This window comes from Sciurus carolinensis, chromosome 14 (assembly GCF_902686445.1).
Source record: "Sciurus carolinensis chromosome 14, mSciCar1.2, whole genome shotgun sequence".
NCBI lineage: Eukaryota > Metazoa > Chordata > Mammalia > Rodentia > Sciuridae > Sciurus > Sciurus carolinensis.
In genome coordinates this window covers 36,701,784-36,723,145 of record NC_062226.1, presented here as the reverse complement: position 1 = coordinate 36,723,145, position 21,362 = coordinate 36,701,784, and the positions used below count along the sequence as shown (strand labels likewise).

The 21,362-nt window shown below is 43.0% G+C and overlaps 2 protein-coding genes across 2 annotated transcripts; both read right to left on the bottom strand.

Moving 5' to 3' along the window:
• Positions 1-1,146: 1,146 nt before the first annotated feature.
• Positions 1,147-2,103, bottom strand: LOC124964542 (olfactory receptor 13C7-like). Its single transcript, XM_047524972.1, has one exon. The coding sequence runs from the start codon at positions 2,101-2,103 to the stop codon at positions 1,147-1,149; it is 957 nt and encodes a 318-aa protein (XP_047380928.1).
• An 8,499-nt stretch (positions 2,104-10,602) lies between these two features.
• LOC124964544 (olfactory receptor 13C7-like) lies at positions 10,603-11,559 on the bottom strand. Its single transcript, XM_047524977.1, has one exon. It carries the CDS (start codon positions 11,557-11,559, stop codon positions 10,603-10,605), a length of 957 nt encoding a protein of 318 aa, XP_047380933.1.
• Between the last annotated feature and the right edge of the window lie 9,803 nt (positions 11,560-21,362).

The following is a 21,362-nucleotide window of genomic DNA, read 5'->3' as shown; positions in this document are numbered from 1 at the left end:
AAGGTGCTACCATAATAAATCTGTGCTGATTCCATTAAGTGTAGTATGGAACTCTATCTTCATGTGTCATCAGGTGTCCTTGGAGAACTTATTTAACTTATTTCATTAATAATAAAAATGTCCCTTTCTTCATTGGGTGGTTACACTTTGCCAGGCACTGTGATTTTTTTTACATGTATACATACTAATCCTGACAACGACTCCATGGTGTGGGTTTAATTATTTCCATTTCACAAATCAGAAACCCAAGGATCTACAAGATTAAATAATTCCTCTACATGCCTAAAGTTACACAGGCATTACTCCATGTTTATCTGGCTCCACAGTTCATGGTCTCAACCAAAAGGATAATTATAAGTAGATGTGAGCATATTGCCATCATCCAATCTCAGATCCTGAAGAGAGAGAGAGAAAACAGTTTGATCACTGGGGTCTGGACGGCAGCAAACAAAAACTGGAGGGAAATAAAGAGATTCTGAGTATAAATTTTGCATTGTAGTAATGATTTGTCTAAATGAAGAAAACTAGAGGTTATCTTCTTGGTCCATATTATCTTAAGTTTAACTGGTATTGACAAATTCCTTGGAGAATTTGGGTAGGAACAGATGTGCTCTGTGTATAGTAAGAGAAGAAAGCTACCCAAAATTGGCTTTAAGGTATAAAGCAGGAAATAATTAAAGAGAGAACAATCTGAGTTCCTATTATCAAAGGTATTAAATGATGTGATTCAGGATGTGTCTTGCTGTCCATAATTTTCCAAAATAGTCACTTGGTTTTCAGTTTGGACACTAATTTAGTGACTCCTCACATTGTTGTGTGCCATATTGTCAAACAGAATGAACAGCAAACAACATAAATGGTGCATACACATGCCAACTAGCCTGTACAAGAATAAAAGAGAAGTACATTTTTCACAAAGTTTTTTATTGCTTATTTATAAAAATAAATTTCAATAGTCACTTATCCTTCATTCTAAGTGCAATCACCCTTTTCATGAGTTGATATTCAGCCCTCAGTCACCCCAGCACACGACAGTTTGGAAACTGTTGTGTGGGAACATTGAACAAGTCTATGCTTAGCAGAAGCCATTTCTCAGGGAGCCTCATGTGTGCACAGAGCCACATGATACATTGCTTCCTCTCACCTTCACTGAGTGAAGCATTCCTGACTCACCAGTTTCTTCACAGCAACTTTTACATCCTTGTTTCTGAGGCTGTAGATGATGGGATTCAGCATGGGGGTCAACACTCCATAAAATAGGGAGATGAGTTTGTCTGAAACATCCTGCTTGTCTGCCCGCAATGGGTCCTTTGATTTGGGTTTTGCATACATGAAAAGAATAGTCCCATAAAAAATGACCACCACAGTAAGATGAGCAGAGCAGGTGGAGAAGGCCTTTCGCCGTCCCTCAGCTGAGGGGATCCTCAGGATGGTGGTGAGTATGAAGATGTAGGAGACAAAGATGAACAGAACCGGGACCCCCAGGAAGATCACATTGGCCACCCCCATGCTGATCACATTGATCGAGATGTCAGCACAGGCCAACTTTAGAACTGCCAGGATCTCACAGGTGAAATGATTAATGATGTTGTCCCCACAGAAGGGCAATTGTACTGCAAGAGAGATCTGCACCAAGGAATTGACTCCACCAGCCACCCAGGAGCTGATGGCCATGGGCACATAGGCAGCCTTACTCATGACCACGGGGTATCTAAGAGGGTTGCAGATGGCCACATAGCGATCAAAGGCCATCATGCCCAGGAGCACACACTCTGTGGCCCCCATGGCAAAGGAGAGAAACATCTGCACAGCACAGCCTGAGAAAGAAATGGTTTTCCTGGGAGTGAGAAAACCATCCAGGACCAGAGGAATGGAAGACGTTGTATAGCAGATGTCCAAGAAGGAGAGGTTCCCCAGGAAGAAGTACATGGGCGTGTGCAGGTTGGAGTCAAGGAAGGTCACCAGGATGAGGATGCCATTGCCCAGCAGGATCACCAGGTACATCAGCAGGATGAGCACAAAGAATGTTTTCTCCATTCTTGGCTGATCTGACAGCCCCAGCAAGACAAATTCGGTCACAATGGACTGGTTTGCCTCTTCCATTTTAAATGCTCTCTCCCACTCTCAGGAAAACCAGTGATAGCACACACATGTTTATTAGGATTATACGTTTATTGAGATCAGGCCCTTTTATAGATGAGATGACTAGTAAAGTCACTGTAATTCCATTAGTAATGCTTTCTCCAGAGTAAAGCAGACAATTCTACCCAGACTTACAGAGGGATTGCTTAAAGGATTCACCACATGTAAAATGTACTTTAGTCACTGTAGAACCATGGAACCAGTGCATTAGAGAAAATCTATTCCAATGAAATTCTCCTAGAACTTATAATTACATTGACACTTTGTGATGCCAATTTAGATCAGCACTCAAGGGATAAAATCCACTATCCATTGAAGTTACCTTCAAAGTTAGGCTATATCAGGTAGGTGTGGTAGAGCACATCTATAATTCCAGCAACTTGGGTGCTGAAGCAGGAGGATCTCAAGTTCAAGGCTGTTCTGGACAACTTAGCAAGACCCTGTCTCAAAATTAAACAACAACAACAATAAATAAATAAATAAATAAATAAAAGAGCTGGGGATGTAGCTCAATGGTAAAAAACACCCTTAAGTTCAATCCCGTGTGTGTGTGTGTGTGTGTGTGTGTGTGTGTGTATGTGTGTATCAGAATATATCAGTCAAAGCAGGAAAAACATCCCTTGGGAGTCTAATCAACAATGATCTATGAAAGAATTGTAGTCAGCTCAATATAGTTAACACACTTGAAGGAAGAAATATGAGCAGTTCTTTATTTGGGTCTATGTGAAAATCATAAAAGAGGAACTTTTATGGTTCCCAAAATTACCAGGAAAGTGGGCTCCCCCAGCTAGCCCTGCCTGTCCCTGAATTGTCCCTTCAGTACCCTTGAGGGCTTTAAGCTGTCACACTCAGTAATGTTGTGCCTCTGACATCATCTCACTCACTCCTCTTGATCTAAGTCTATGCATGTTTAATAATTTTCTGATTCAGCTTCACTGGGAGTCTTACATGGAGAGAACATAACGAGCAGAGGTCAGGAAGATTAGGGTCTACTTAGAATCTATATTTGTTACTTTGTCCATAGTACTGCAATTTCCCGAGTCTGCTCCAGACCTCTGAAGGAGCAGAAATAGAATCCAAGGGCAAATGTCCCTCATGCCTCCCAGGTGACTTTTGTGGCTTTTTGACTGAATTCTGTGTTTTTGGAGATGTTTTCTAAGTTACAACTTCTAAATCAGCCACTGCAATGCCATTGTAAAGTTTTTTCCACAGCAAAGCAGATATTTCTACCCATCCTCACAGACAGCTTACTTGAAGGAGGTGCCACACGTAGAAGGTGGCACATGTAGAAGATGTCACTACAGAAGCAAAGACAGAGTGCATTAGAAAAAACTCAAGCATTGGCTTCTCATGTTAAAGATGAAGAAACTGAAGTTCGGATAAAACCACAAGCAACCAGGACAGGGCAGGTGGTTCTTTATCTTCTCCCTAGGGATCCTTCCATCACCACTCTGATTCTTGTTCTTCCATTTTTGTGCTAGAGTGACTAAAGTATGAATTATGAAGTCTTTGTCATCCTTGCTTTCCCTAAGACACTCATGAAAAATAGAGGTATCCCACCTTTCTCCAAGTTATCTGCCTCATGGCAACTGCACACATTGCATCTGTGACTATCGTGCTATTGCTGGTAGGGGAAGACTGGGTAAGTGAAACCAGACACAGTTTGAAGTTATCCTCATGCATTTATCAGCAATTAACTGTAGGCACCAGGCACATTGAGAGAAAAGGGCTCTGTTTTCGGAGTACTGACTGGAAAATCTAAGACTTGACTGGAATGTTGCAAAATAACTTGTCTTAAGAAGGCAAGCCTCCCTCTCCTCCTTTGTGTGACTACCCTCCATGAAACACTTTTGCTCTGAATACCTTGACTTGGGTGGAATTCATGTCTGCCATTCTTTTTTCAGGCAGCTTTGAATATTAGAAAACTTATCCTCACACTGAACAGAAACTTCCTTCTTCTAACGTCATTCCCCATGTGTCCCCTCACTCTATCCTATCCCCGCACTTGACTCCCAGTACATGCCTTCTCCCTATCCCCTAAAAAAGACCTTCAGATAAATGGAAACTGAACCAAGTACTTACCTTGGATTCCACTTGTCCTTGGATTCCACCTTTGCTCTTCTAACCTACCTGAAGAAACTTTGGTGACAGAGAGAACTGGTCTATGTCCATTGTGGAGATAAATTCATGATGGGAAAGGGAGTTCACCCAGACAGAAGGTCTCATGGCAAGGAGGATGCTAAGGACTCTGGGACTGCGAAGTGGTTGTTTCAACTGCCCACCTCCCTGGGCCTGCCCCATCTTTGGGAGATAGAAGTATACAGTAACTTCTGTCTAGCTGTCTTAGAACTGAGTATTCCCTTCAAATTGCACCTTAAGGTAAAGGAAATTTAGAGTTGGCAATAGCTAGAGGAGCTCTAGCTCCTCACATCCTGGACTTCTTCATGCCCAAGGAGATAATAAGAAGAAGGACAACTCAAGGAGCTGCTTCCCAGTTGCTCCTGGCAGTCATACCTGACCTGCATAGTCAGGTACTTTCTGTTCTTTGTCCCTTACCCTGCTCTCCAGAGGTTCTACCAAGGTGCCATGGAACCATTTAGAGTTCTAGTTGTTTGGGGGCCAATTTTAATCCCAGAAGCAATTTAAAGTTTGGTGAAAGGCCTCACTGGAGTTTAGGGCCTGTGTCCCATAAACCCAATTATGGAGGTTGAAGACAACTTTATATAAATCTTAACTCTAACTATAGATAAAGTCTCCTTAGAAGAGAAATTAACCCCACTTCCCGCCCATGCTTGCGGGCCTTCCTGGAAATAGATGCAATAACTCAGGTCTGACTGTGCCTGATCACAATATTATATCTTTCTGAGGGGGCTCTGTCCTTGTCTTTACAAAGATAAGTATCAAAACAAGAGAGAGAAGGTTTGCCAAGACTGAGAGAGATACATTGGTCATCCAAATACTTCCTATGTTGCTGGTTTTCCCTGATGTTCCTCAGCACATTTCCAGAGCTGACCAAACCTGGCCCTATCCTTGAAAACAGGAGGAAGGAGGCATGCACCTTGGGCTAGCACCAGTCACTAGGACAGGAGAAATGACAGGTTCAGGGCCTCTCACCCCCAAATTATCCTGGTGTCAGCTACACTCTGTGAGATGATTGCCTAGTGCCCTAAACTTTTATGGGAGTCCAGGAGCAGGGAAGAGTCAGAGGAGGAAGCTCGGACACAATGGCATCATGGAAACCAATGTGAGAACTGTCAGAGGAAGATATTATGGGGCTTAGAGCCAGATCAGGGAAAAAGAGAAGGCTGAATCAAGGGTAAAGTTTTAAAACTAAGAAAGAGAAACAAACCAAATCAAAACAAGAACAAGCTGGGTGTGGTGGTGCTCCCCTGTAATCGCAACTACATCATGGGGCTAAGGTGGAAGGATCAGAAGTTCCTGACCAGCCTGGATAACTTAGTGGAGACCCTGTCTCAAAAGAAATTTTTAAAAAGGGCTGGGGATGTAGCTCAAAGGTAGAGTACTTCTGGGCTTGATCCCAAAAAGAACAAAACAAATACATAAAGAAGATGGAAATGGGAGGGTCGAATTTAAGATGGAATTGGAGACTGGAGACTAAAAGGATGTTTTGTGAAGACATCCCCCAACTATCACTTTATTCTGTGCCAGGCACTGGGGTAGTTACTGAGGATGAGATAAACAGAAGTCTTTCCTGTAATTGAGGAGTGTAGATTAGTGGACATGGAGGATTTGAATTTAACATGGGACAATGATATCAGTAGTGGCTCCATGTTTTGAGAGGGGTAGAATTGGTTTTAACCAGTCTCTCTTTAACTGGCTCCCCAGATTAACTAATACCATTCCCTATGCAAGATGCACAGACCAACACCCAAATCAGGTAGCAGGCTTCCCAACACATCTGCTCCTCCTAGCTGGGAATAATACTGATTAAGAGGTACTTTTGTTTGTTCCCAGACTTCTTGAGCCAATTGTTAATATTATAGTTACATCAACTTAATTTAATTTCCACAAACTGAACTAAAAAGAGGGTGGAACGAGTTATTTTTATGGAAACTAAGGTCGAATGCTTTGTGTAAATTTACTAAAGGCAAGTTATTAAAATAAAATGCTGTCATACCAGATGTCAGGAATACAATTGTTAAAATCTGGACAGATTCTGCACACTGATTCTTTTGAAAAATGCTAAATTCCAACTCCACTTTAAGAAAAGTAAAATTAAAACTACAGACAACATGTTATGTTGTAGTTCTTAAGAATCCAACTAGTGAACTTATAAATAGCAAGAAAAAGCCCTCCTTGCATAAAAGATAGGCAAATAAGTCCAGTTATGTTTTAGTTTAAAATAAAATGTTCAAGGCAGTGGTTCTCAAACTTTTTAATCCCAGAATCCCTTCATATTCTTCAAATATTTCTTTTGTTTTCTCTTTTCCTTCTCCTTCTGCTATTCCTATTATGCATAAATTATACCTTTTGCAGTTGTCTCATAGTTCTTGGCTATACTTTCTTTTTTTGTTTTGTTTCAGTCTTTTCTTCCTTTGATTTTTAGGTTTGAAATTTTCTATTGACATATCCTTAAGTTTGGAGATGCTTTCCTTAACCATGTTCTGTCTACTAATGACCCCACTGAGGTATTCTCCACCTCTGTTACAGTGTTTTGGATATCTAGCATTTCCTTTTGAGTTTTTCTTAGGATTTCCATTTCTCTGCTTAGATTACCCATCTTCCCCCTACCTTTTTTTCAACTTTTTCCATTAGCACTCTTATCATATCAATTATATCTGTCTGATAATTCCAACAACCCTGCCATCTCTGTGTCTGGTTCTGATATATGGTCTGTCTTCAAACTACATCTTCTGCCTTTTTGGCATGTATTGTATACCTTTAATGTGTATTTATAATATATGCTTAAACAGGCCTGACACATAGTAAATAGGTCTTAGTGATGTGGTGGTAAGGTGCCCAGGGAGGGGCAATGTTTCACAATCCTAAAAACAGGTCTTAGTCTTTCAGGAAGCCTGTGTCCCTAGGCTCTGATCTTCACAAGTGCCTCTCAGTCCTCCCGCATCACTCAAGAACAGAATATTTATAACTGGCTGGAGTTGGGTCTCTAGTGAAATAGAAATAAAAAAGATGCTATGAGAAACCCAAAATTAGAACAAAAATCATGTGCTCAGGGGTAGAGTCAAAGTCAAAGGGATGAATAGCTAGGGAATCTCAAGTAATGTCCACTATGCAAACATTAGGAATTATGTGTCCTTACAGGCCATATGCTTTCTATACATCAGTAATAAAAATAACAATAACAGTAAGAATGATGAATGTTGTTTGTTGGTTGTCTACTATGTGTTGGGCATTATGCAGATGTGCATTCTCTCATTTTAAATTAATGCTTGCAAGAACCCAATGAAGTAGATATTTTAATTTACATTACAGAAACCAGGAAAAAAGTTCAGAAAGTTTATTTAGTCTACAATGTGTCCATACATAAAAACATCACACACACACACACACACACACACACACACACTATTTACTTGTCAATTAAAGTGATTTTTTAAAAAGATTACTTGGGGCTGAGGTTGTAATTCAGTGGTAGAGCACTTGCCTACCACTCTTAATTGAGGTCCTGGGTTTGATCTCTAGCACTGCAAATAAATAAATAAATAAAAACAGAGTAAAAAGATTGTTTCTTGTAATGTCTCTTTTTTAGTGTCAAGATGAATCATTTCTTCTAAAAAAACAAACAAACAAAAAAAAAAAACAAACAAGATGAGCTCTAGAAAACATCCGAGCAGCACTGAAACCCCTGGTTGTCCTGCACGAGGCCAGCTATGTCACCACCTCCCAGGTTTATTCACATAAATCAATACATTCAATCCTTTGTCCAAGCTGGATCAGCTTTGGGTTTCTACTGCTTACAGCTAAAAATGATTAATGAATTGAATTGATTAAACATGATCAGTCTCCGGGGCACTATGGCCAGAGAGAACATTAAATGTTAGCACAGTACTTGGTATGGCACCAATGGGGCATCCATTTGCAGCGTGGATCCCAATAAGGAAGGGACACTTCCTGTCATAAGTATTGGACACTATCCTTCCCATTGATTCAGTGTAGCATAGAACAAGGATTACACATTGAAGAGGATGTGAGGGTAGAAAAACACTCTGGAGTTGGTGAGGGAGCAACAAGATCAAGCCTTAGACAGAAGCAGCACTGGCATCAGACACCAGGCAGGTAAGTAGCATTTTGCTGAGACCAGCCCAGTCAGGGATCTTTGATGACACAGAACAGAGAATTTTTCAAGTAATCCTTAACCAGGGCCAGGAGGTGAGTCCCAGTTAGTATGGAATATGGCATACCTGCTGAGCATGTCAGGGGATGGGAAGTTTCTCTTCTAAGTGGATGAAGGGGATGCAGGGAGCAGGTGGTAAGCTTTGAATTGGAGTCTGATGTCTATCAAAAGCAACTGTTAAGGACTGGTCTTAAAAGGAGGTAGGATGCTCTGCTAATAAAAAGACCTTGTGTACTAATTTTTCCTTTGTGAGGAGATGGAAGCTGGGATCAAAGTTCTTTGTGTATCTTTGTAATCCTTACGACACCATTGCCTACATTAGTCCAGGGGAAATGCACAGAGATCTTTCTACAGTGTGTGGACTCATGTCCTTTCCATGAAGACTGGAAACAGTCCCTGAAGACACCTAGTTGGGGACATCTGTGACCTACAGACTACCTCAGGCCTCAAGCTAGAGACTGCCATGGTCTCTTAGGGAAAGGTTTCACCCATCCGAGCCCTCACTTAACCCCCCTGTAGAAGTTTGTCAGTCACATACACATCCCACCCCTCTGAGCACCAAGTGGAGGCAAGAGAAAGCTAAAAGGTAATTGAAGAAAGGTACTTTACTGAGTGCCTATCTGCAAATTACTTTTCTAGAAGACACAGAAAAACATTGCCTGGAACTATCAGGTCCCTCCTAAGACTGTCCCAAACCTGGGCACTTTTGCTTTTGAAGGTCCTAGCCCACATCATGCCAAAATGTACTTATATGTCACTTTCAATTTCATGGTAAATTTGAAATTTTTTTTCTATTTGTTATTAAAATTGTTTGGCTTACAAGTGATTGAATTTGCAATTCTATGCTTTCTCAACAAGTATTATGAAAACACAGGAATTCTTACAAAGTGAAATTAACCTAATTTACAGACTGTTTTAAAATAATAAGGCATGAATATAAAATTAATCCCTTATTGAGGCTGAGACAATGTGCCATTTAGTAGACATATAGATAATCATAAGTTTTTCTTAGGATTTTGTTTTTTGTAGTTAGGTGCCAACATGTTTTCTACATTGCAAACATCCTTCCCTTGAAGAAAATGCCATAGAGCTGACTGCTGAACCCTTTCTCCCTGCTTATTCTCTGGGTAGGAGTTGAAACACTTATAAGTATGAATTGAGATCCATTTATGGAAGTGAACATTAAAGGAATTTAATTTATTAACTACTTTTGAGGGCACAATTTTTTCTTTGAACAAAAGAAATTCAGTGAGCTTCTTTCCTTGGGAGTCAGGGTATGGGCCACATCAGAGAAGGACACACACCAATGATATGCATGAAAACATGCTGTTCACTCATCTGTGCTGAGAACATTGTTCACTGTCAAAGGTTGAGCTCTGATGGGGAGATTTTCATGCAGAATGTCTACTGGAAGTGCTCTTCAGATCAACACCTGTAGGGATGGGTGAAGAAAGCAGGGCGAGGCAGAGGGAGAACATGAGCTGCCATGGTGAAGCTCCTGACCTCAGATGGCTCTTTAGAGATATCCCCATTCAAGGAAAGGAAGACTGAGCCTTTATACTGACATTGACTCATCAAGGGATTTGCTCTGCCCCTGCAGAGGCAGGATGACTGGGTGAGGTAGTTCTGTTTAGCCCAGGGAAGCCCTGGAGATTGAGCTGAATGCTGTCTCTCACTCACATGCCCAGCAGGTAAGGTAATGAGGTGGGAATGGGGCTTTGGGGGGTACACCACAACATTCACTGCACACTCTTACTATCTAATACTGCTCAAAGTTTAACATGCATGAAAATCATCTGAGGGATCTTATTAAAATGAAGACTCTGGGGGTGCTTGACTAGCATGTTTGAGGCACTGGGTTTGATTCTTAGCACCATATACAAATAAAAGAATAAAACAAAGGTCTATCAACATCTAAAAACATATATTTTAAAAAAATGAAGATTCCAACTCAGTTCTGCAATGGGCCCCAAGATTCTGTATGTCAAATAAATTCCCACATGATGCTGACATTGCTGGTCCGTGGACCACACTGTGAGTGGCATGGCTCTAAAAGCAGCTTTCCACTTACCTAGATTTGCTTTGCATCGAGATTCTCAAATGAGAGTCATCCAACTGCACGAATCATGGAATACACTCTACCATCACTGGGAGAGGCATTTCTGAGATACCAGATCCTTCACAGCAGTTTTCACATCCTTGTTCCTCAGACTATAAATGATGGGGTTCAGCATGGGGGTCAGAAGTCCATAGAAAAGAGAGATGAGCTTGTCTGCCAAGTCCTGCTTGTCAGCCCCCAGTGGGTCCTTGGACTTGGGCTTCCCATACATGAAGAGGATTGTTCCATAGAAGATGATCACCACAGTGAGGTGGGCAGAGCAGGTGGAGAAGGCTTTTTTTCTCCCCTCAGCTGAGGGGATCTTTAAGATACTGGTGAGTATAAATATGTAGGAGACAAAGATGAACAGAACTGGAACACCCAGAAAGATCACATTGGCCACCCCCATGCTGATCACATTGATCGAGATGTCAGCACAGGCCAACTTTAGAACTGCCAGGATCTCACAGATGAAGTGGTTGATGACATTGTCCCCACAGAATGGCAACTGTACTGCAAGAGAGATCTGCACCAAGGAATTGACTCCACCAGCCACCCAGGAGCTGATGGCCATGGGCACATAGGCAGCCTTACTCATGACCACGGGGTATCTAAGAGGGTTGCAGATGGCCACATAGCGATCAAAGGCCATCATGCCCAGGAGCACACACTCTGTGGCCCCCATGGCAAAGGAGAGAAACATCTGCACAGCACAGCCTGAGAAAGAAATGGTTTTCCTGGGAGTTAGGAAACCATCCAGGACCAGAGGAACTGAGGAGGTTGTGTAGCAGATGTCCAGGAAGGAGAGGTTCCCCAGGAAGAAGTACATGGGCGTGTGCAGGTGGGAGTCAAGGATGGTCACCAGGATGAGGATGCCATTGCCCAGCAGGATCACCAGGTACATCAGCAGGATGAGCACAAAGAATGTTTTCTCTAGTTTTGGGTGGGCAGAGAGGCCAAGCAAGATAAATTCTGTTACAGTAGACTGGTTAGATGCTTCCATTTCAAACATTCTTTCATCCCTAGGAATATGGAAGGCAGAAAAATACATGTTTTCTGTTTGGCTCTCTTGAGTCAATACATGGGGATTACAGCATAATGTCTTTACAATTGTAGATAAACCTACTCTCTGAGATTCAACTAAAAAACCAAGTTAGCTGCAAGTCAGGTTATGTAGTAGACTTGGAAGAGCAGACCTTGGAAATCTAATGAAATTTAATAAAATGAAGGGAATTTTGTGTAATATATGATATTAATATAACTAAAGAAATGTCATATGTCTACATATGCTACCTCAAGTACTTTGTAGGGAAGCAGGGACCTCTGAGTAACTCTTGTGTCTGCTGTAAAATTGGAGACCTTGGGCTCTCACAGCTTAATGGCCTTGTCCATTGAGGTCAAAGGCTCATTCCTCTGGATCTGGTTCCTTCTCACTCCGCAAGTTTCTGTTATAGTTTGGCTTCCTACACCATCTTATATGGAGAGAATATACTAGATTGAAAACATAAAATTGCTTATCTCCCTAACCACTTTATGTCTTACTCAATGACTGGTTTATACTGCACTCTTGTGAGTTTAGTTAGTGTAAATCAGTTCATTTGATCTTACTCTCTTCTCTATGAAAGCTGATCAAATTAAATGTCTGGAACCTATAACATGGAGTTCCCACCAAAGTCTTCAGAAATCTAATCTGGAGAGAAGATTTCCTCCTGTAAACACAATAGACTGCCTGCATCTTTGCTATTCTGGGTCTTGGCCAGAGAAATAGAATCTTACCTAATTGTTGGAGCCCACTCAAAATTCACAGTCCCAGCTTGGGTTAGGTGGGGACTTGAGCCACAACCACATCAAGTTTGGAAAGAAATGTCATCCAATGCCATTTGGTGGTTTTGTAGACATGTTCACCTGCAAATCTACTCAACTTCCCAGAACAAAAATATGCACTAGAGATTATAAAAATTCTGTGACTAAAGAGATTCAGAAAACCAAGTGTCATCAGGCCCTGCCATAGGGTGTCCTAAATGACATGGAGCTGGCTCCCTGATAGCTCTCCAAATGCTGGTTGAAAAACACTGATTTCTGGGTCCTTTCTTTGCAGATTGCCTTGGCAATCTGTTTTAATTTTGTTTGCTCATTGGTTTGGTTTTATTTATTTTTAAAATAAAAGTTCCCATGTACTTCAGATGTAAACCAGTCTTGGAAATCACTAACCTATTTCAACCCCACTCATTTTCAAGGTAGAGAAACTGAGGTCAGGTGAAGGGTTTGTGTATTGCACATGGCCCTGAAGAAAGGGAGATTTTTTCCTAATTGGTACAATGTTCAGAAAAAGTTATCTCAGAATATCAGGGATTAAGAGATGAGGCAGAATCTGAGGCTTGATAGAATCTTTAAATATTAAACCAGTCCAGTCCCTACCCACAGCACTAGGGATCCCTGCTCCATAGGTGAGTTCTCAGTTTGAACAGTGAGGGCTCTGGGCAAGTTTGTTAGGAAACTGGGCTGTCAGAGTTCTTCGGAAATCTGAAATTTGCCTTTTTCCTACTTCTCCCTTTATCCACTGGGTCTACTGGGCTTGTGCAAAACATACCTGTTCCCTTGTCACAGGTGCAGCCTTCAAAGTTTTGGAAATAGTTGCCTTGTTGCCTAACCCGTCCCTATTCCCAACCCCCTCCCAGCACCCTTGGCATAAGACCTCTCCTTCCCATCACCCTAAATGGTGAAAAGCTGGCCATAGAGGTCATCCAGCACTCACCCAGCTTGGGACCAGTGTAGGCTGCATCTATTGCTTGAAGGCAGGCAGGCCAGTGGAGCAGGAAGGTTGCTGGTTTACTACTGCCAGGACAAGTGGCTGGCTCTACTGTCACCTGCCCATCTGGATGCCACCTAACCATAACCTAGCATGCCATACAGAGCATATCTATCAGAGCTGCCCTGGGAATACGAGGATACATACTGATGACATAGTATTTACCCTTTAACTATTGTCTCACTTCCTGATGTCTCAAAATGACCCTGAGTATAGAGAGATCCAAGGTGCAGCCACAGCTGCAGAAACCTTGCCCGACCTTGGGACTCAGTTAGGAGCCCCAGCCTGGAGGAGGACATACCCAGGGCAAGCTGGGCTTGGCACCCTCTCTTCTCTGTGCCCCATGCTGCTCTCCATGAGATCCCATGAAGACTCTCTCAGGAACTTAAGGCCAGGTTGCTTTGGGGCTGGAAACTATCCCAGAAGCAATTTAAAGTTTGGTGAGTGACTCAGAGATTAGACATTACCCGATAGACCCAATTAGGCAATGTAAATCTACCAAAGTTCCCCTCTCAACTCACAAAGTTTTCTAGTACAAGGTACTCAGAGTTCTCCTGGGCTTTGGTCACAACGATGGATTCAAAGTGGCTCTGTCACTGACTCTCAAAGAGTCTAGAAGGAAAGAAGAACTGGGCCTCTCATGATCCAAACATTCCCAGGATCTGTGGGCCAGACCCATTCCTCAGCCACCCAAGTATCTTCTCCCCTCCACGGAGTGACCCAGCATTCCATTGCTGTCTCTGTCTCTCAGTGCTAGCAGCCTCCCCATCACTCCAAACAATCTCTATACTATAAACATTTCATATGTACCTGGCACCAGGGAGTTAGTGTAGATGGGGGACATGATGATCGGAAATGGATCTTTGTCTCCAGAAAACACCCAGCAGAGTGAAACTATCTGTAGACCAAGGCAGGACTGAGAGTGTCACAAAGCTGTACAGAAGGATGGGTGTAGCAGGAGTGTATAGAACCAGCCCAGGATGAAAATCACAGAGGTTCAGGTGATAGTGACCCTAGACCCATTTAGAATTAAGAAATTATAGGATTTAGAAAGAGATCTGGGACAGGAGACACAAGAGAGAAAAGAATCAACAATGACTATGATTCTTGGCATATGGAATATTTTAAGCTGAAGAAATTTGAGAAACAGTTTGGATCCAAAATGTCTCCTAAATAAAGGCCCATGCATTAAAGTCTTGGTCCCCAACTCAACACTATTATGAAGTGCTAGCAACTTTAAAATGTAGGGTCTAGTGGTTTCTCTCCTGGCCACTGTGGCATACCCTTGAAGAGGATAGTGGAGCCCCATCATTTTCTCTTTCTATCATTCACATCCTGGCCATGAAGTTAACACCTGGGCTCTGCCACAGCCCCCAAAACAATAGGTCAGGGCTGGAGCTGTAGCTCAGTGGTAAAGCGCTTGCCTTGCATGATTGAGGCACTGGGTTCAAACCTCAGCACCACAAAAAAAATAAATAAATAAATAAAGACATCGTGTCAATCTAAAACTAAAAAAATATTCTAAAACATACAGTGTCAACTGACCATGGACTGAAACCTCCAAAACTGTAAGTCAAAATAAACCTCTTTGTAAGTTGATTGTCCCAGATATTTTTTTCACAGTAATAGAAAGCTGACTAACAAAAACAACATGTGCAAGAAGTTTTTGGTTATGGCTTAGATATGAATGAAGTATTCCCCTAAAGCTCACATGAGACAATACAAGAAATTTCAGAAGTGAAATGATTAGATGATGAGAATTGTAACCTAACGGGTGGATTAATCCATCAATAGGGATTAACTGGGCAAAAACTGAAGGCAAGTAGGATGTGGCTGGAGGACATACCTTTGGGTTTATATTTTGTCCCTGATGAGTGGAGTACTCTCTCTCCTCCTCTCTCTCTCTCTCTCTCTCTCTCTCTCTCTCTCTCTCTCTCTCTCTCTCTCTCTTGCTCTCGCTCTCCCCCCGACCTCTCCCTTTCTCTTTCTATCTCCTTCCTGATTGCCATATCTTGAGTTGCTTTCCTCCTCCACACCCTTCTGCCATGATGTTCTGTCTCACCTTGTGTCAAGAACAATGGAATCAGTCATCTATGGACTGAGATTTCTGAAACCATAAGCCCCCAATAAACTTTTCCTCCTCTATATTGTTTTCATAAGGTCTTTTTGTCATGGCAATGAAAAAGGTGACTAAAACAGTTTCTATGACATTCCCCTTTTCCTCTCCCCAGGTACAATTCATAAAACCTAGGAAGGATTTTCTGATCTCCCCTGAAGCAGATCATAAGACTCTCCTGAGAGCTGCCCTTTGTATACTTGGAGTAAGAGGACATGCTTATCTCCAAAGATGTAGGGACATCAAGAGGAATCTAAGCAAATAGTCCTGGTCATTTTCCCAGCTTATACACTTAGCTCCTTCTTTTTTGCCCTATCCTATTTCTCCACTACCTTCCATTCTTCAAGAAACCTACCATAAGTAATACTCAGGCAGACACAATGGTACACGCCTGTGATCCCTGCAACTTGGGAGGCTGATGCAGGAGGATAGCAAATTTGAGGCTAGTCTGGGCAACTTAGTGAGACCCTGTCACAAAATAAAAAATAAATAAGGCCAGGGTTGTAGTTCAGTGGCAGAGTGCCACTGAGTTCAACTCCCAGTTACACACACACACACACACACACACACACACACACACACGTACTCAGGTTTAACTACTTCTTAGGGTCTTCATTTTTTAAATGAAGTCTCCTGCGTTATAATGGATAAATTTGTATGCTTTTCCCTTATGAACCAAAGATGGGTGGGTGCACACCAAGTCTTGAGAACTGGAAGAAAGCTGTGGAGATGGGAGGTGAGCCTGTCTGGCCTGGTGTGGGGGTCAGGGGTAGCTGCCAAGTTGTTTTGACATTTCGTTATGTAATTTCTGTACATTTACTATGTACAGCTCTTTTCTGGAAATAAAGATATAACTAAGAAATAGTTTTACAACTGAGGAGTTTATAGTCAATTGGGTTTATTGTATTTGAGATACTGGTGAGACATTTATTAATAAGAGTTGCATTTTTTAATAAGAGTTTGGGAAATGTACGACTGTTTTCCAAATCTTATCTTACTTTATGTTCCCAATAACTCTATTAAGTATCCTTAATACTGTGGATATAATAAAAACACATGTATTTGCTCTTCCTCCCCAGTTCCTGCCAGAGAGTTTCTAAAACCCTTGTAATTTCCTGATAGGGGAAATGTCTTATTCATTATAAGCCTCTTTTCACTATGCCTGAGTTTATGCTAACGAGGAAGACTTTGTAGCCTCTGTATGAGGGCTTGTGCCAGAGGAAGAAATCTTGTGATTGGAGTGTCAAAATATTCAGCCCCATTGACTGAAGAGAAGGGAGCTGCCTGGGGAACAAGTTCTGTCACCAATGATCAATGATTTAATTGATGTGCTCACATACAGGAACTGCTGCAAAAAGTCGCAAACCAAAGGTTTTGAGAGAGCTTCCAGGTTGGTGAACACATGAAGGTGCTGGAGGGGTGGTGCCCCCAGAGAGGGCATAGATGTTCCCTGCCCCTTCCTCCATACCTTGTCCTATGCAACTCTTTCATTTGACAATTCCTGAGTTGTCTTCTTCATAAACTGGTAAATGAAAGTAAAGCATTTCTCTGAATTTTATGAGCCAGACTTAAAAATTTTTGAATGCAATGAGGGAATTGTGGGAACAGCCCTGCCTTTATAGCTGGCTGGTCAGAAGTATGGGTGGCCTGCACCTGTGACTGGTATCTGAAGTGGTGGCAGTTTTAAGGAACTGAGCCCTCCATCTGTGGGATCTGTGTCAATTCCAGGTACTGAGCATCAGAATTAAATCAGTACACTCAGTGTTCAGAGAGCTGAAGAACTGGGGGGAAAATTAAAAACATACACATTTGGTGTCTGAAGTGTTGTGACAAAATAGAGCCTAGTGGTAGGATACTTGGATTGTGAGCAGGTGGAGGGAGCATCCTACGCTGGGCCCTAGCACCTTGCATCTATGATGTCTACCGTCTTTGACCTCTGCCCTCTGAATGCCAGAAACTTCCCCTCCATCACACTTGGTTTCCTCAAAGGTTGAGGGATGTTGTGGGACCCACAGGAGAACAGTGGTACTCAGGACTCACACTTGGGCAAGTGCTACTATCCAAGTGGCTCCTGTTGGGCCTTGGTGGCAGGGCTGTATATACCCCAGCTCTAGGGCCTGCCATTTTGGAGATTCAACCACTCTGGCTTGTGCTTCTTGCTCCAGCTGGAACTAAGGACCCTCCAGTCTCCTTCCTATACTCAGACTTCAGCTACCACAGATCCAGCTTCAGCTCCCTGTTTTCTGTCTTGGTGTTACCCTGTTTTCTCCTTCCTTGCCTTTCATCAGTTGTCCTTGTGTTTTGAGTTCAACCTCCCTGCAAGACAGATCTAAAGGGTTTGGTTAGTCAACAGGTCACCCTTTGGTTACTGGACAGCCTGCATGCTGACTGCCTCCAGGTCAGTTATCTGTGTGGCCTACCTAGTCACCTGCACTTCACAGTCAGGGTACCTTGTGGTACAGAGCACAGAAGCAATGAAAGGAACATTCTCAGAAAGAGATGTGTGTGCATCAGGTAAGTGGGGCTTCCTAGAATGGAGCTGCAAACAATGTTGTTTGGATAACCGGCATTCAAACATCAGGAATTACCCCCCACCCCCCGACTCCTCCGCTTGGTGCCTGCCTGCGTGAGGAGTCTCTCTCCATGAAAAGGCAAAGCTTTGGCACGCTCGCTTTACCTGGAGGCAACTGCTGCTCCCTCCTCTCCTTTTTCTGCTTTTCTGTTTTTCTACCTTATAGTACCCGATTATGGTTCTTGTTTTGTCTCAAAATGGTGGTGGTTCTTTCCCCCTTCTCAGAGGATGTGCTGCTTCTCATGACTCATGACAGAATCTCTAAATCCTCTGAGTGGGGTTGAAATCTTCAGACCAGAGATTTATTGTGGAAGAGTGGTGTCATGTTCACATGTGTCCTCAGGAAGACACAATAGACACAACTGTCTCCCCAGGAAATGCTGGGGTCGCTGGGGTTGGGACTACTCCCTTGGTGAGTTCTGCTAATCCTTGGCAAATAGTATTTATACACGTGGGGCTTTGACCAATCGAAACCCAGCTATCCCCCGTCTGTTCTGTCATCAGGCTTCCCTGAGCAGGGAGTGGAGTTGGTTGATGTGCTCCATTGGTGAGCCAGTCACACCTCAGATTTTCTCTGGAAGGTCTGGTCCTTGCCTCCATGGGCTTCCACCACAGCCAAGCATTCTCCCAAAACTCTCTGCTTTCCTGGTTGGGTACTCATCTTTCACCTCCTTCTTCTCTCTCCCTCTCTCCACTAGAGAGTGCACTCCCTGAAGGCAGAGGCCTAGGTGTCTGCACTGCTCTGCCTTCTCTGGAGTATACTAATTAGCATTTGCTGAATAAAGAAATGTGCCCATTCTCTGGACCCACCCCTGTCCTGGGTCACACTCTTGTCAGTGACACCCCACAAGGATGAGGAGCACACGCACAGATAGGAAGTTGAAAGGACAGTCGCTTAGTTGGATGGCCAGTGAGGATTGAAGAGAACACAGTAAGTGCTAATCCAATAAGATGAAAATTTCAAGATAATAAGTCTTTCACTCAGATCCCCCTCTCTCCAAACCACTACATAAGCACAGTCTGGCCAACGTAGCACTTATCTGCAGTACAGAGGGAAAATGTTGAGGTGTCTGAAAGAAGCACACAATCACTGACCAGCAGGCTTCTGGACTCCTTTGATGGGATTATACTGTTCAGAGGGAAAGAATGGAGACAAGGGAAGAAGGGAGGAAGGTAGAAGAGAAGGATGAAGAGAGGAAGGGAGAAAAGGAAGAAAAGGCAGCAAACTTCCACCAGGGCCTTCAGCATAATTGGATCTTGGGATGTTATCCCAGAAGGATACAAAGTTTCTAAACTGAGCACAACTCACTTTCCAAACTTTAAATGACTTCAGGGACTAAAACAGTCCCAAAGAACAAACTGGAATTTAAATTGACTTCTAAGAGCAATGGCCAGTCCTTTGGAGATTGTGCCCTGAGAACAGGAAGTAGGTGAAGGGGAGAGGACTGGTCAGACCCTTCACCTGTCACAGGTTTCAACCCCTCACCCTGGTACTTCAGACCCAGGGCTGCTTTTCCTGACATGCAGCCTTTTTCCAATCTTTAGGGAAAAGATCACTCTTGTTCACCATGTTTCCAATAAAGGTAAGTACAAGTTTTAATAAGAGCAATACCAAAATGTTCAAGAGTACAGCTACATTTATTTTGTCAATCTTAACTGTAATGGAATGGGGACTTGAGGAGGGGAGAGATGTAGCACTTTCACTGGCGTGACATTATTCTCATGGAATCAAGAAGATCCATCAAGCCACAAGAGTCTCTAAGATCACCTGGTCTCACCCCATCATTGAACGAAGGAAAAGGGCTTGCCAGGGACCCTACAGTTGTCCCTTCCTGATGAAAACTGTTGGGCTCTTTCTCATTTTGTAAAGTCCAAAGTCTGACATTACTTATCAGCTGCATCTCTGGATCTGAAGATAATAACATAGAGGAAATATTTTCTTCACATGACCCAGGTTCCTGCTCCAGTCCAAATATTACAGAGGAATGTGTTCCAGGCACCTGGGCTCTCTTCAAGCTTGGGGACCATTCTCAATATCAGCCTTTTTGGTCATTTGCAGAATGACACATTTGCCTTGAAGAGGTATAGCTACTTTTTAAAGTCTTAGAACAAAAAGGGGAGATTGCTTCTTGTTTATGCTGAAGCTAAACTATGCCTGGATACTTGGAAAGCTGCCTTGTAGCAGAGGGATTAACTATCTATGGGGGCTTCAGATGACAGAACCAGTAGAAGTTGCAAGAAGATGAATTTCAACTAGATAACAAAGAGCAACCACTACAAAATGAATTGAGCCTTGCAGAGAGGTGAAGAGCCCTATATCACTCAGATAGGTTCCAGATCTATCAGAAAATGCCATAAGGAACTTTCTACGTTGGCAAAGGAGCAAATTGCTAAATAGACCCAATGTTCATTGTGAGCCTTAGGGTGACAATTATCATTGAAATGATGATGGTGCTTCAGTAATTATTTGTTTCCATGGCTATTTCCCTACTAGATTTTGAGCTCTTTAAGGTCAGGGGCTGTGTTTTTCATGGTAGTGTTCCCAGTATCTAGAATTAAGAGCAGCCCATGGTAGATGTCCAATAAATGTCTGTTAACCTGGATTGAATTATTATGGCACTGACATGGTCATAGCTACTATGTGCGAAGTACCAACATGAAAGTGTCTTAGGGGAGATCCAAGATGGCGGACTAGAGGGAGGCTGTGTTCCTTGTCGCTCCGTAACGCCGGCTTCAAGCAGAGGATATCTGTTTCTCGGTGAGGCAGTTTTTGCTGCTTATCGATCCCCTGGTGTTTACCCATTTGTCTGCTGTGATGACCTGCAGTCTGCCAGCATATCGACGCCTTTTTTGAGAGCAGATTGCTCACTTTCAGGCGTCTATCATCCGCCATTTGCCTGCCTCTCACCTGTCCATCGCCTGCCTTACTCCTATCCATCACCCAACGCTCGAGGTTCACCTCCTGATCGTCCTACAACAGTCAGCAAACTGATCGCCAACCGCCAATGGAGCACCAGCTGCCTGCTGCTGCCTGGAAGTTCACTGTCACAGTACCTGCAGGTTTGATTACACGTGGCTGCTGCCATTTTGAGACAACAGCCAGGCCCCGTAGGACCCCTGGCCGGACTGACTGAGCCCTGTCTCCAGGATCCCTCGGCCCAACCGATCACTCCCTGCCTCTGGGGCCCTCACATCGACTGACTGCTCCCTGCTGCCAGGACCCCCAGACCAACTGACTGCGCCCTATCACCGGGACCCCAGACCGACTGATTGCACCCAGCATCCAGGATCCCACAACCACATCAAATA